Source organism: Chinchilla lanigera, unplaced genomic scaffold (genome assembly GCF_000276665.1).
Source record: "Chinchilla lanigera isolate Chin_1 unplaced genomic scaffold, ChiLan1.0 scaffold00001, whole genome shotgun sequence".
Classification (NCBI taxonomy): domain Eukaryota; kingdom Metazoa; phylum Chordata; class Mammalia; order Rodentia; family Chinchillidae; genus Chinchilla; species Chinchilla lanigera.
In genome coordinates, this window is record NW_004955402.1 from 47,098,886 (window position 1) to 47,114,652 (window position 15,767).

A 15,767-nucleotide genomic window follows, 5' to 3' on the forward strand; every position below is an offset into this window, starting at 1 on the left:
CAGGCCTGGGCAGGGTGTTGTAGACCAAGGGGTGGGGGTGCAGGGACTGTTATAGAGGAGCAGCTGCCACTTGTCTCCACTGATTACTGCCTGCTGAGAACGCAGCTCTTGTTTAGCCAGATCTGATTTGCCAAGAAAAGTCTTAAATCTAAACATTTTATGTAAAAATCTTATTCTGAAGCTAAACACACACACTCAAGCCAGGTGAACCCAAACAATGTTTTTCAGGGCCCTGGGAGGTTCATTAACAACATACAAAGTACACAACTCAGTATAGGGTCAACTGTAAGAATCCAGGCCTGACTTCTGGAAACAGCAGTGTGGCCACTAACAGGGAGAGGATAAGGCTGGGAAGCAGGGGACTCCTGAAGAGAGAGGCAGCAACTATACCTCAGCTTCTGGCTGAGGTGAGTGAATGTGTGCACTAATCATGGAGACGGAACCAGGGTGGTGGGAGGTGGGGGAAACTACAGAATGCTGGGAAAATAACAAAGCTCTGCTGAACTGGGTATGCGGTCATTTTCCAGGGAAAATACCTAAAAGATGCTGGCACAAAACTGGAGTCAGGAGGTAGGTATGGGCTGGACTTTACATGTGGCATATTTATGCGGAAGCAGCAACCGTGAGGAGAGGCTGAGTCTGCCCAAGGAGAAGGTATGGACTTGTGCACTAACCCGACTCAGCCACTCTGAAATTTCTGTTCAGTGCAGACCTTTGCTGCTGGGGCACATGACACACAAGAGAGATGGGCACCCTGTCTCGAAAGAGCTTACATCCACTGCAGTCTACTCGTCAGGAAAAAATGACAAAATGGTGGGTATTATCTAGGGTGAGGAGAAAAAGACTTAAGAAAAACCATGAGGAAAACTAGCAATAAAATCATTTGCCTTAGTCTTACGTGGTCCCCTGCATAGAAGTTAATGCTGTGTTATAAACCAACCCTTAGCTTTGCCTTCCAGAGCGATCTCACTATTACAACTCTAATTATACTACCCTGTAATAGTAATATCCTTCTCATCAATCTCTCCCACTAGACTGCAGGAGGCCTGAGGTTAGCGGTTGCCTAACATCTCCAGAGTAAACAGCACCAGAATGCTCTTCAGTAAACAATTAATTCCATTAATTTGTGTGCCCTGGACAAAACTGTAAATTCCTAAGGGGAGGGATTGTATTTAATTCTTGATTGTGTCTCCTTTGGCTTAACTACGGGTGACCCAATTCACCAAAGAATGATTTCTAGTCTAGCATCTCCTTTGTAGGCAGGCTCACCCTAAACGACTGTCAACAGAGATCTCCAGTTTTCCAACATTTTAGAGCAGTAGTTCTCAGGTGAAAATCTAGATTAACACTCAACAGCAAGATGGCACTTTATCTATCAGATATGACTGAAAAATACAGTGAATTTACTTTTTTAAAATTTTATTACAGTAAAAGACACATTGCTATTAATCTCCCTCAAAATACTCCCGCTCTCTTTGAACACACATATTCCATCATTCTTGCCCCTTTCTGAAGCAGTTCTGGAAGTCTTATTTTGTGAGTGTTTTTAGTTACTGTCATAGTTGCCTTGGTGTCCTGAATTGATTCAAAATGTTGGTATTTCAGGGCTATTTTGATTTTGGGGAAGAGACAGAGTTGTACAGTGCCTCATCTAAAAAAATAGGTAGAGAAGGACACATCATAATTTTTTGTTGACAGAAATTTCTGTAAACATTTTGAATCAATTCAGGACATCAAGACAGTCATGAAAAGACACTCACGAAAAAGGACTTTCAGAACTGCTTAAGAAAGGGCCAAGAAATGTGGTAAGTATGCTTGAAATGAGGGAAGAGTATGTAAGGGGGGTTAAAGGCAATGTGTCTTTTACTTAATAACCTTTTAAATTTTTAATTTAACCATTCAGCGTAGTTTTTTACCACACCTCTTACTGACACGGTCCAGCATGGAAAACTTCTTCTCTGCCTATATTCCTTATATTATATTCTTAATCTACTTCCTATTATTGCTAGTAGAGGAAAAGAAAAAGTTAATAGCTCAATAAAATTTTTTCATGTTCTTAAATAAAGTTACTTAGTCTATTCTTAGCTTCTTTTAACAGAGGTCTGATTCAATGCAGTTTTTGTTTGTTTGTCTGACTGCTGGTCAAGGCAGAGCTTACTTGCTGGAGTCCTTCAGTGATGGAAGTTACTGGAGCCATCCCACAGGTCAGTGATGAGAGCATGTACCCATCTGAGCCGATGGAACTATTAAAATTTCCTTGCTAAAAGAAAAGGAAGACAAAAGGATTGCAGTAAATGGAAAGGAATCAATTCAAAACTAGAAAGAATGAAGTGTGTTCATTCACATTAGGTGAAATAGGATAGTACAAAGCATGTATTAGGACCATAAATAGATATATACCCTTGCCAAATGGGCAGTTTCAAACCGTGAGTCTACAGAACCCCCAAGAAGTCCCAAGATTCTTTCAGAGTTACCTATGGACAAAATGATTATCAAAATACTAAAATATTAATTGCCTTTTGTCTTAGTTAATTTTCTTGTTGCTGAGACAAAATACACAACACCCAAAGGTAAAAGGAGAAAAGGTTTACTTCAGCTCACAGTTTGTAGAGGTTTCAGTCCAAAATAGGCTGGCTCTAAAGCAGAATAGCATAGCAGAGGGGCATTGTAGAGGACAAACCATCCATGCCAATGCAGGGCAGGCAGAAGGTACCCGGCAGTGAAGCAGCAACCAGCAAGGGACAAGCAACAAGCAATAAGCGATGACCCTCTTTCTGTCCCTTATATTACATTCTTACTTTAGAGCAGTAGCACTCACACCCAGGGTGGCACACCCTTAATCATACCCAGAACTAAGTCAAACCAATCAATGGGCTCATACAGTGATCACATACTCTTAATCCCAGCATCACACACGCTAGATCCAGCTACCTCTGAAACAGTCCCACCTATGAACTGCATGAGGCTTTGGGTGGACATCTACACGTAAGTCACAACATTCTGCCCTTGGCACCAAAAAGATTCATGCACATCCCTTTATGCAGAAGGCATTTAGTCCATCTCCAAGAGCTGCCAAAATCCTAACAGTTTCAGCATTGCTGAAAAGTTCAAATCCAAAGTCTCATCCAAGATGTAAAGCAAACTCTTAGCTGCAAGAGCCTTACAGGGTGGGGCAAGCTTAATCCTACCCAGAACTATGCCAAACCAATCAGTGAGTGACATGGTGATCACACACCCTTAATCCCAGCATCACATACTTTAGATCCAGCCACCTCTGAAAAAGCTGCATGAGGCCGTGGGGAGTATGTAGACACAAGCCATAACACCTTTCTCACCTGAGTAACATCTGCACTGACTTGGAAAACTGCTGGGGCACAAACCCATACCAATGTTCTAGATACAGAACTAGAAATTACCATCACTTCCACTACCACATGTCCTTTCAAGGATAATAAATACACAAGGAAAATACAACTTTTACAAATACTTAAAAATTTTCAAACATGTCCATTTTACTTAAAAATGTCTTTGATAAAGCAGGGCAAATTAATCACTTTATTACATCACAACTCTTAAAGATAGAGCTCCTCCATATAGTCCCCTCCTCAGTCCCGTTCTTGGTTTCAGTTACCCATGGCCAAAGTCTAAAAATATTAAATGGAAAATCTCATAAATAAACAACTCATAAGTTTTAAATTGTACGTTGTTCTCAGTAGCAAGATGAAATCTCATATTATCCAGGACACAAGTGATCCTTTTGTCCAGGGCACCTGACATCTAATTCATAAATTAAACTTTCTATATATAGGAAAAAGACATAGGGTTCAGTACCACCTGCAATTTCAGACATGCCCTAGAGGTCTTGGAACATGTCTCTAAAGATGCAGGGGAAACTGATGTAGTCCATGTGACAAATGAGAAACTTGCATAAATTGCTTCTGTTATATTTCTGCTATGTCATTCTGGCTCTAAAGCAGAATGGCACAGCAGAGGGGCATCATAGAGGACAAACCATCCATGCAGGACAGGCAGAAGGTAGCCAGCAGTGAAGCAGCAACCAGCAAGAGACAAGCAACAAGCAACAAATGATGACCCTCTTTTTGTCCCTTATATTACATTCTTACTCTTAGAGCAGTAGTACTAACACCCAGGGTGGTGCACCCTTAATCATACCCAGAACCAATCAGTGGGCTCATACAGTGATCACATACTCTTAATCCCAGCATCACACATGCTAGATGCAGCTACCTCTGAAAAAGTACCAAAGGAGTACCAAAGGACAATGATCACCTTGAAGAAAAGCTCCTGTGCAACTGTTCAAGAGCTGAACTTGCGGCTATACATGGAGCACCATTTTCACAGGAAAGACCTACTGACACGAAAACTAAACTTTTTCAGACTTGCAGAAAATGAAGTGAGCCTGTCACTTGGAGGAAGATAACTTGATGCATTTGTAGGTGATGTTAAAATCTAAGCTTTCAAGGAGAAATTAAGATCTGTAAAACTTGTATCTACCATGGTGAGAGTATGGGCTTCCCAGTACATATTTTTATGATAACAGCAGCAGTGATTTTGATGAATGTGATTTTTTTATAATTCAGTGAACCCATATTTTCCAAATGACTAACGCATGTTATAAAATCATGAATGGGCAAAGGATCCATTCAAAGTGTGAAAGAGACTGATGGATTTTAATGTCACAAAGAACAAAAAGTTCATTGATGTGGTTTCCAATTTCACATTGTAACTAACCTTTAAGGAACTGTTATTTGTTGAGTTTGGGTTTAGTATCAAAAAAGAAAATCCTCCCTGAAATATCTGAAAAGCCTAGTAAAATACTTCCACCTCACCCAACTATGTATCTGTGTAAGGTCAGATTTTCTTCATTTTCTCTAATCAAAACAACACAGTATAACAAACTGACCATAGAGTAGATAAGAATCCAGCTAAAATCTACTAAGGATTTTAAGGTCTATGTAGACATTAAAGCAACTAGTGAAAATATAAAACAATGCCACTCTTTTTACTGAATTTTTGTTTTGAAAGATAATTATTTTTATAAAAAACATCAACGAAATGTAATAGACTTATTCTTGTTTTACAAGACTTATTTTCTTGAATTACAACTAAATACTTTTAAAATTACACTTTCAATTTCCCATATGGCAAATATCAATAAATATAACCCAGGGAAACAAAAGCTCTCCAAGAATGTCAATAATTTATGAGTGTAAAGGTCTCAAGAGAAGAAAAAGTTTGCAAAACACCACACAAAATGAATTCTTCTATGAATGGAAGAGCTACTTAGGATCCTTAAAAACCCACACTGTATTGGCTTTGACTTAAAATAAGCAGGAAAAAAAAAAAAAAATCACACCTGTGCCACCTGTCTTTGTCTTATGATTAAGGCAATCCAGATAGAGTTGTTCACTTCCAAAACTATTTTGATAAAGGTTTTTATTTTCTGGATTCTGCTCAGCTTGGCCTCACACAATCAAATATGCACTATTTCAAGGCTGCACCACAAGGCCCTGATGCCTCTCATTCCAATCGTCCTAAAGATTTTCCAAGGTCAGTGTGGGCTTCCGATTCCCAGACATCCCTCAGAAATGTACATTTTTCTGCATGTGAGCTAACAGCACTGCTGTCAAAAGGCATGTGGCACACATGTTGTGCCACAAAACAGCACATGGGTTCCAAAAGATCCCACTGGTGATTCCCAGGAAACTCAGTAGCTGAAAAAGCACATCAGCTAGGATGACAGGATGATGGGCTCCACAGGCCAGCTGCACTTTCTTTAGTTAATTGGGAAAATAATACTTAAGAGGCAGCAAGGGGAAAGAAAAACCCTTAATCAATGAACCTGGCAATAACATTTTTAGAATAATTTAAAAATGAAAATACTGTGAGAAAGAAGACAACAAACCTTACATAGTATACATTGCTTATACCTCACATCTAAGTCTTATCTCCTTCTTCCAGAACTGAAGTTCCAAATAGCCGTACTGATACATCTGTTCTAAGATCAAGGTATATAATTAGTTTCCAGGAACCCACTATCAATATGGAATCAATAAAGTGTCCAAAGGAAGAACGGGGAATCTCTTAGACATGATAAATCTGATCCAAAAGATTACAGTAATTTTTGTTATGAAGGAAGGCCTTGAAGAAATACCTTTTTAGAATACAGTATAATGACAAATAGTATAGAAAACAAATCAAGTATTTTACTTACTATGGCATCTTTAACAATTTGTTTGGCCACCTGTTCTGGTTTGCAAAGACTTGTGGTCTCTGAAATAAGTCGAGTCTCCAAAGGCTAGAAGTAGAAAATAATGTACATATCAATGCTGTCATTCCCCATTACATTAAAAACAACTCCTACAGCCTCGTGAGTTATAAATAATTCTAAATTTCTACCTTCAAGCGGATTCCTATTTTTAGATTTTTTTAAAATTCCTATTTTTAGTCCATCATCATCTTCTATCTACCTGGTAACTGGAACACTCAGCCCAGTAGCTGGAGGAAGCCCTTACTGTTCTCTGTAGAACGTGTGTGGTCTCTGCCTCAATGAAGACCATCAAAGCTGGACTGAGAATGCATCACTGGGTACCAGTTCAGGAAGGATCCTCTTGGAATCCTCACTGCTAGTCAGACACCTGACCAATGCTGCACAGCCAAAGGCTGCACCCTGCATCTTGAGCAACTGTGCTCCCAGGACAACACTTCTATTCTGACCAGACTGCCATCGGCAGATGACTGATGCTGGGGGACAGAGCTCAGGTGCTGGGCAGGGATGATCTCACACCAACCCATGTGGTTTCTTAAAAGACCACAGGAGCAGTAATGGCCTGTAGTTGGGTGCATGTTAGTTACAGGGCTGGATTCAACTCCAAATCCGGGCCTTCTGTTCTTCAACTGGTGTTCAAAGGTCTATCTCAAGTCTCACCTATTTCAATATGCCTTTCTGAATTCTTGATTTGTAATAATCAATCTTTCTCTCCTTTGAACATTTCTGCCTTAGTATATATCACAGCTACTTCTGTATTTAAATTTTACCTGCAAAATTTCTTGTGAGCCAGGTCTTTTTTCTCTAATTTTTCTCTCATTTTTCTCTGATTCTTCTCTGTGGCCTTGCACACTTGTGCTTAAAAGTTCTTTAAAAGGGACTTTCAAACTAAAGCCTTAAACTGCAGTACACCGCAAATTCTGTTCACACATAGGCTTAGAAAAACAAAATAAAAACCAGACTAGAGATAGGCACAGTGCTACACGCCTATAATTCCAGCTATTCAAGAACCTGAGGCAGGAAGATCACACGCTCCAGACCAGCCTGGGTACCTTATTGAGACCCTGCCTCAAACTAAGAAAAAAATTTTTTTAAATCTTGGGTTCAGTCCCTAGAACTACCCAAACCAATAACTACATTGTATTTCCTTAAAACAGAAAAGCAAAGCCTTTCATTAAAGTCAAATATTGCTTGATGAACTTAAGGAAAGAGAAAGGCCCCTTTGAGGGGCCACTATTTATTCTCTCAGACCACAAGGCTGGAATGGCCAAGAAAGATACACATGAGATTGAAAAGTACTATGTCGCCCCCTAATGGGCCTATGCATGGATCAACGCAGAATTTTATATACCAGAAAAAGTTTGCCAAAACTTTATTAGAGGTAAAAACAAAACAAAACAAAACAAAAAAAAAAACACATCAAAACCAAATTTTGGAGACATCACCTCCCTTTGTCAGCTCTGGCTTCCAACTAAAAGACTATATACCAAATGCTACAAATCTAACTAGCAGATCTCTGCTTATTCTTAAGGCAGATGTATGCCTTAAATCTATGCCTTTAAGAATAGTAATTTGTTAAAAGGCAGTATCAAAAAAAAAAGAAAAGGAAAAAAAAAAAAGGCTTCTAAATCATAAACACCCTTTTTTAAAAACCTGTAATATACAGTCCATGGAATGTAGGTGCCAATTTTTGTAGTATGGAGGCTCATACTAAGTATTACTACAAAAAAAAAATCTAAAACTAAAATCACCCTCAATTAAATGAGTAATTCTGATTGATTCCTTTTCTCTACTCAGATCCCAAGTCATCTCCCTTGTGAGGACAGAGGATTAGCTGTTTAACCTGAAACTCTTAATTCTAGGACACGGGCCACCACTCACAGCAACAAGGAGGTGCACTGCTGCAGAGAGAAATAATAGGGCCAGGGATACAGCTCAGTGGCACAGTGCCTGCCTGACAAGCACAAGGTGCTGAGTTTGAGTCTTGGGACCAAAAAAAAAAAAAAAAAAAAAAAAAAAAAAGGAAATACTAGGAAGGGGTTAGGACTGAATGGTGAGCTCCCTGACCTCCTGCCCTGCTTGGGCCCCAGAGCACAGATGCTGTTCTGACTCTTCCAGAGGCAGGGAACACACAGTTTCTCACTGGGGAACCTGACTCAGCCCTGAGAAAAGGTGAGCAGATGCTGAGGCAAGGGAGCCTTCCACTGAAATGGCCATTTCCCCTGACTGCCCTCTAGTGAGGCAAAAAGTTGAGATGCCAGAGCTTTACAAGTGGCCATTTTAGTACCTCACTCAGATGGGGATAACCAAGGAACACCAGACACATGAGGAATGTGAAAAACAACAGAGAAAAAAAAAACTTTGAAGAAAATGATAATACACAACACAGAAGACACGTGGTCGTTTTGGCAGCACATTTACTAAAATATGATACGAAAGAAAATTAAAACAGATTCTGAGATGAATTCCTGAGTGCAGCTCTCAGATGCATTCAGGAAGAATCGATCGATCCTCTCCATGCTGGCTCTCCCAGTATGGTGGGGACTGGGTTCCAAGAGCAAGTGTTTACAAGCAAGAGGAAGTTCAAGCTGCCAACCTCTTCAGTTTTTGAACAACGTCACTTCTACCAGTTGTTTGAACTGCGGAATCTGCCAAGGTGTAAGACAAGGGGACTTAGAACCTACCTCTCCTTAACAGTATGAGGAAGAATTTTGCAGCTGGGCATGGTGGCACTCCGCTATAATCCCAGCTCTCTGGGAGACTGAGACAGAATCAGTTTTTTTTTTTTTTTGAAGAATCACAATGGTACTATGTAGATCAAGACGCCCGGTAAAGCAAATGCTTCCAAGAAAAAGTCTCAACAGTTTAAAAATTCAAAAAGGAAAACTGATGACGAAGTGGAGTTGTCTGAGAAAGAGGTTAGAAATACAATGAAAAGTAAAAATCATCCAAAGCCTATGTCTTCTGAAGGACAAATAAAGCATATTAATTTAAAACAGATAAAGATCACATCCAACAAGAGAAAACCCTGGTAACCTCTTTCAAAGAGTACGAGGGAGCATTTGAAAACTATGATGGAAGCAGTAACAATAGCAATTTGGAATAATATTAAAGAAAAAGAACAAACACAGTATCATCTCCCTGCCTGAAGAAAAAAAAGGTTGCTACAACTGTGTGAAACCCTGAAAGTCCCTCCTCAAAAGCTGAAATATTTAACAAATGTGTCAAGTCTTCTGGAAATGGAAAGAGCACAGGACAGACCTAATGAAGAAGGTCTGGCATTACTGCAGGAAGAAACAGCAGAGCACAGACTACAAATCAGTGACTGGAAATATTCTGGCAAATCAGATGGTAGAAGAGGAGGAAAAGACAAAAAGAAGCTTCAAATGGACAGATGTAGCATACTATCTCTCCCAGAGCTTTCTCAGAGCAGTCTGAAAGCCCCACACTGCAGAGAGAGATTGTGATGCCAATGCCAAACCAGCATGCTCTTGTGCAAGCTTGGATGTTCTTCCTAATTCATCTCATATGAAGAACATGTCAATATTCATCGAAGAAGCATGTAAGAATCTAAATACCTCTTGAAAAATTTTTTATATTGTTTTCTATTAACAGTGTTTATAAATTTATAGAACTGTTCACCTGTGATGTTACAGAGGCTGAAGCTTCTACAGGATTTATTATCCTCTAATATCCACTTTAAAATTGGCCTTGGTAGGACTATCATTAGCATCTGATATAGTCCTGAAAACTCTGTTTTTAGCAGTTATAAAGTCTAGAAAATCAACTTTCATATTCCTGTACTGCAGTTACTTGCTCATAACCATAAAACAAGAACAGCCATGATCTGATAGTTTATGATGGCTAAGTGGAGGTCATCTATTAGTTTGCACATGGAAGTTGTGACCTTATGCATTGTATATGTGAAGTGCTTATGTGTAGCACCTAATGAATAAAAATATGAAGGTCTGCCATCAAAAAAAGAAAGAAAATTAAAACAACACTGTCATTAAAAAAACTAAGACCAAAATCCCAGAATGAGTATCTTTAGAAATAAAATATGAAACTCATGAACAAAGGGATGAAGCTGTAATTTTTAATATTCAAAGAAAACAGCAGTAAATTTTTATGTATTTCAGCAGAAATAAAAATTTCAACTGCAAAGCTAAAGCACAAGGAAAATGAGAAAAGAGAAGGAAGAGGATAGATCTGGAAAATTCAACATCCTGAGTAATAGAAGCTCCAGGAAGAACACTTGAAATACTTTGTATGGAAAGAAATTGTCAGAAAAGCACTATGAAATGTTCCAGAACTGAAGTTCATGAGCTGACAGAATAAAAGGGCTCATTTAAGTGCCTAGCTTATGAAAACACCCTGCCTCAAAATATATTAAATAAATATAAAAAAGGATAGAACGCTTCCCCCAAAATAGGTCCTATTAAAACTGTTGGCATGGGCTTACCAACAGAAACCAGAAGCTATATGTTAAAGGAGAAATGCCTATAAAAATCTGAGAATGCATTATTGATAATCTAGAATTCTGCACCCAACAAAACAATGTATTAGCAGGATAAAAGGAAAATAAAGGCTTCTTCAGACATGAAGATTCCAAATAAATGCTATCCCTGACGTATACTTTCTCAGGAAATTACTCAAGCTCCACTAATGTGGGCAGATACATGACTAAACTGGAAAACACAGGATCCAACACAGGAAAAGGGAAACCACAGTACAACGGCAAAGAGAAGGGTCAAGAGCACTGCCAAGCGGCGTTGGGCCAGGAAGGCAGAGGGCCCCACAGAAACATCTCTGAGGAAAAAGGAATCAGAGTACTAGAAAACCCCACGTGTCCAAATGGATTAAAAGGAGACTGTCAGTTCTGTCTGACCTGGGATTGAATAAGTTACAGATAAGTACGAAGTTAAGCGCAAAAACAGACAAGAAAAGAAATGTCACTACAGAAAGGCTCGGGTGTGAATAGTATTTATAAAGTTCCACTAATAAAAACACTGAATCTGATTTAACTCGAAAGTACACAGGGGGGCTGGGGATTTAGCTCAGCGGCAAAGCACCTGCCTGGCAAGCGCAAGGTCGTGAGTTCGGTTCCCGGTACCGGAGAAAAACCAAAAAAAAAAAAAAGAAAGTATACAGGAAGAACACAGCGAGTGGGGAATAGATGAGTCTTAAATTTTATCTTCCATAGCAGAAAGTCAATAAATAATCTCTACATCTTTAAAAAAGTAGTGGCAGTAAAAACACATTTATTCATTAAGTAAATGGCTGCTTCTGAGGATTGGAGAAGGAAGAATGAGGCAAAAAACTGAAGTTGGGCAACTGATGAGGTAACAGAGCACCTTGAAGAATTTCAACCAAAATTTAAATTAAATGTTAAGAAAGGGGGGTGGGGAAGAGAGGAGGGAAAGGTGGATGTCATGCGGAGAACCTCAGCTAAGTCCTCAGGTGCCCAACAGACACCTAGAAACGCCAGTGACTGACAAACGACCTTAAACTGGAAAAAAGGAAAGAAGTATCAGAAAAGAGCTTTGCAACATTAAAGACTGAGAAGGAAGGTGAAAACTGCTGACCTTTGTTTTGTTCTCCATGGCAAGCCCAGGGGTGTCCGTGTCTGGGGGGTAGGCCACGGTGACGTAGACGTTGTACGGCTTCACCTGCATTGGGGGCACAAAGTTTGCACTTCAGTGCGGGAAGCACACCTGTGCGTCTACCCACCAACCTGCTCACTGCCCTGATTCTCAGATGGTGGTGAGACCAACAGGGTGATTCTGTTAAGTGGAGAACAACCACCAACCGCACAGGAAATCCCTCCTCATGGAAACGATTCAGAAAAGGTGGCAAACGGCTTCTCCTGACCTCTATGCCACAGAACCCACTGACCAGGCAGGGCACCAGGAGCTGTCCACTGAGGACAGCTGTCTACTCACCCTCTCAGACTCTGCATACCATCCAAGTGTTGTTATACGGCAAGGGGAAAGGCCTACTCCTTATCCACCAGACTGTACAAGTGTTTACCTCTGCAGGCTGCTTCAGATATTCTTGTTTTGATAATTTCATCTATCAGCTATGTTATGGTCCCTTATGGCCCTCTACAGCTCAATTAGAACTACATCCATCCTGGGAGAAGTCTTATTCAAGAAATCCTGCACAGCCAGGCCCTGCCCCTCAGGAGGTCAGGAGCCACTTCCTCCCTCACAGTACTAGCCAAGAACATTCTTACTCTGGGTGGAACTCCTAAGTCAGACTTGCCGAGCGACTCTTCTGCTGACAACGACAATCACCACTTACATATAGAAACTCCTTCCCTGTTTTTTAACAGATCTTCCTTCTATCTGATCTGAATCTCCATCTTGCTCCTCGGACACCTGTCTATCTTGACACCATGCCTTTATATTTAACTCCCTCACTCACAGACACACTCCCGATAACACAGTGGATGCTTCTGTTGGTCAGCCACAACATAGTCTACTCAAAGGCCACGTGACAGCACCCCTACTGCATGCTCTCATCTTGCCCCTATAATTATCAACTTCCAGGGCAACAGTTCACACCTTCCAAATGTCTATCTATGCCACGATTTTTATTTGCTATTGGCTCACTTTTGAGCCCCATGAAGACATCCAGGAGACTTGGAAGTGAAGGCAGCTAGTAGTACAGTCAGCTCCTGAAAATCTTGAGGGTAAATTCACATTAGACTGAAAATGGAAAACATACAACAGCTTGGAGTTTCCCAGGGACTTGCCTTATCATCCGCCTTTTTCTCCCAAGTGCCCTCAGTGAAGCACAGTTCCAAAGCCATATGGGAAGCACAATAGCACAAGGGAGATCTCTCTGTTCGTTTTGTTCCAATGCAGCCAGCACCTTAGAGAGCTCATCATTTAGCATTGGCAGGGCATGCAGCCTTTTGGTGCAGCTATGCTCATAAATGGCCATGGACAGGGGCCAGCAGGGTGGCTGATGAGCAAGCAATTTCCCTTCCACTTGTTTCTCGGACGAGACTTTAAAAAATGAGCTTCCCACGGCCTTGCTCTCCACTGCACATGGACCAAAGACAGCACAAGAAAGCTAGTAAGTGGTAATTAGACAGTCCACATAAGAGACTGACGCCTGCCACTCCACTGGCATCATTTCTATGTCTGTGTCCCTCACCTAAGTAAGAAAGGGACATGGTGTCTAAGCCAGTGTATGTCAGTGTTTCAAAGCAGTGTTTCTCAGTTTTTCAGAACACTTTTTCCAAGGCTGGGACTAAAGATTGCTAGAGCTGAGGGAGACAGTCCATTCTGGGCTGGCATCCTCTCTACAATCAACAAGCCAAGTGAGTCTCCCATGCTTCCAATGCTAACATCACTTACACAGACTTTTTTTTATTTATCTAACAATGCCTACCGACTAAACTATCATGTGCCAATGTTGTTCTAAGAATGAGGCATACAGGTATAAACAGAACAGATATCATCTCTGTCTTTACAGAACTTCTGCTCTTCTAAAATTCTTGGTCATATAATTTGCTAATATCTAAATCCACTATATTTATACCTTCCTTTAACTAGTAATCTCATTGTCCTATCAAAAAAAGGAAAGGAGGGTGGTTTGGGTTCAGTTGTTCTTAGTAACACCTGACATCACTGCTTTTCTAAGAAGGTAGAAGCCAGGTCTCCATTAAGCAATCCCCTGCTTAGCTGGACAATTACCTGCTGCTCCTGTCTCTGCTACCCGGGCATTGTCTGTCCTCCCACTCTACCCTACTCTTCTAGCCTCAGTTTCATGATGCTTCCTACTTGTCATCAACCTCAAACAGAAATACAACTGATCACTCATTTAAGAACCAACTTATCCTCAGCATTATCCAACTAAAATGTGCTGTTCCTCGTTCAGTTTAAACAAAGACAGAAGCTAGAAATCAGACTAGCATGAAACTTCAGGAGTTAAGTTCTAGGTTATTTTCTGACCATGGTGGGAAAAGACAAGGAGAGAAGCAGAGACTGACTGGGATAAGACAGGCAAAATAAAGAAAATAACTGGAGTTGTTTTGTGTTTCGGGGTTTTTTTTCCTCCTGAGTTTCTGATACCGTATCTTTGGCTATAACTCAGCTCAGAAGAATTTTAAAATATTTTAAAGCTATTTTTGTATTTAAAAGGCCACCCCCTGACAGCCTTTGGGCCGGACCCGAGCTGTGCAGGTGCCCAGGAGGTGGGCAGTCAGCGCCCAGGAAGCCACGTGGCGACCTGGCCCTCAGGCCAGCTGCCACCATGCAGTCAAAAATTATCATGGCACAGAGAAGCAATGACACAATTGGCCCACCATTCACCAGCCACGATGCCCACCCAAGGATGTGCATGAACCATCCTGACATGGAGAAACCCCTGGGAATACATGCCACACAACCAGTCGCTCTTGCCCCTGCTGATGAGAACCAGAAATGTCCAGAGTCAGCAGAGGAGGAGCAGCTGCTGAACACAGACTCAAAGAACACAAGAATACAGGCTATGCCCGAAGGCTCAGAGGTCTAGTTGACCGGGGTGACGAGAGCGGTTTGGAAGGTGGAAACCAGGAGATCCTTGCGCAATACCTGGGGAGACCCCCTGGAAGCCATTCTTCCCCTGACAGTACAGGCTGTGCTGGAGGAACGCGTGGAGCTCTGGAGAGGTCTGCACCGAGATTCCTGTTGCCTGTGCTGATGGCTGGGGAGAGGACACTAAGTGGTTGCAGGGTCCCAATGTGCTGGGAGGCTGGAGAGAAAGAGCTACAAAAAAAGGCTTATGCCCCAGATAGCTCACTTGAGATGTTAGTAATAATCACCTCCTCAGTACTCTATAGCCATGACAAGGAGGAGGCCAAGGAGAGAAAACAAAGAGACTGAGAAAAAGCAGCTGCCTTTGCTGTAGCTCTAAGAGAAACAGACCCTAAGTCTGATTCTCGGGGCCCCAAGAAGAACTCAACAACTGCATTCATCTGCTACCACTGTTAAAAGCCAGGCCACCTCAAGAGGAACTGCCCTAAGAAGCCCCCTGGGCCATGCCCTGAATGCAAAGGTGACCACTGGAGATCAGTCTGCCCTCTGAAGCAGAGATCCCAGAGCTCAGACCCATCCTACCAGTTAGTCTAACAGGAATGAGGGGGACTGGGGCATACCCTGCTTTCTCCCTCTGGCCAGACTGTCATCTCCATGGAGGAGACCCGGGTAATCATGACTATAGAGGAGAAAGAAAACAGCCTGTTGCTAGACACAGGTGTAAGTCTCTCAGTCCTTCTTTTCAATACTGGCCTTCCTTCCAGCCATCACACCTCAGTGAAAGGAGTCACTGGTGAGGAGGTAATACACTATTTTTCACTACACTATAACTACTTGTTAGATCTTTCTTGCATATCTCTGTTTTCCTGAGAAACCACTTTGAGGATACCACTATGTATTACAGCAGCCATTTGTATTTTCCTACTAATCTGTCCATAACTCTGTAATGT

At 41.3% G+C, this 15,767-nt stretch overlaps 1 protein-coding gene and 1 pseudogene across 1 annotated transcript in view; one reads left to right on the forward strand and one right to left on the reverse strand.

Annotated features, from left to right (window-relative positions):
* Positions 1–15,767, reverse strand: part of Kdsr (3-ketodihydrosphingosine reductase) — a gene marked incomplete at its 5' end in the record, with an annotated part of 37,353 nt that overhangs the window by 6,107 nt on the left and 15,479 nt on the right. Inside the window, 3 exon segments of the mRNA XM_013511228.1 lie at positions 2,159–2,260; positions 6,236–6,319; positions 11,875–11,958. Of these exon segments, the coding sequence (XP_013366682.1) occupies positions 2,159–2,260; positions 6,236–6,319; positions 11,875–11,958 (270 nt within the window).
* On the forward strand, positions 7,590–9,874 carry LOC106147843 (annotated as a pseudogene).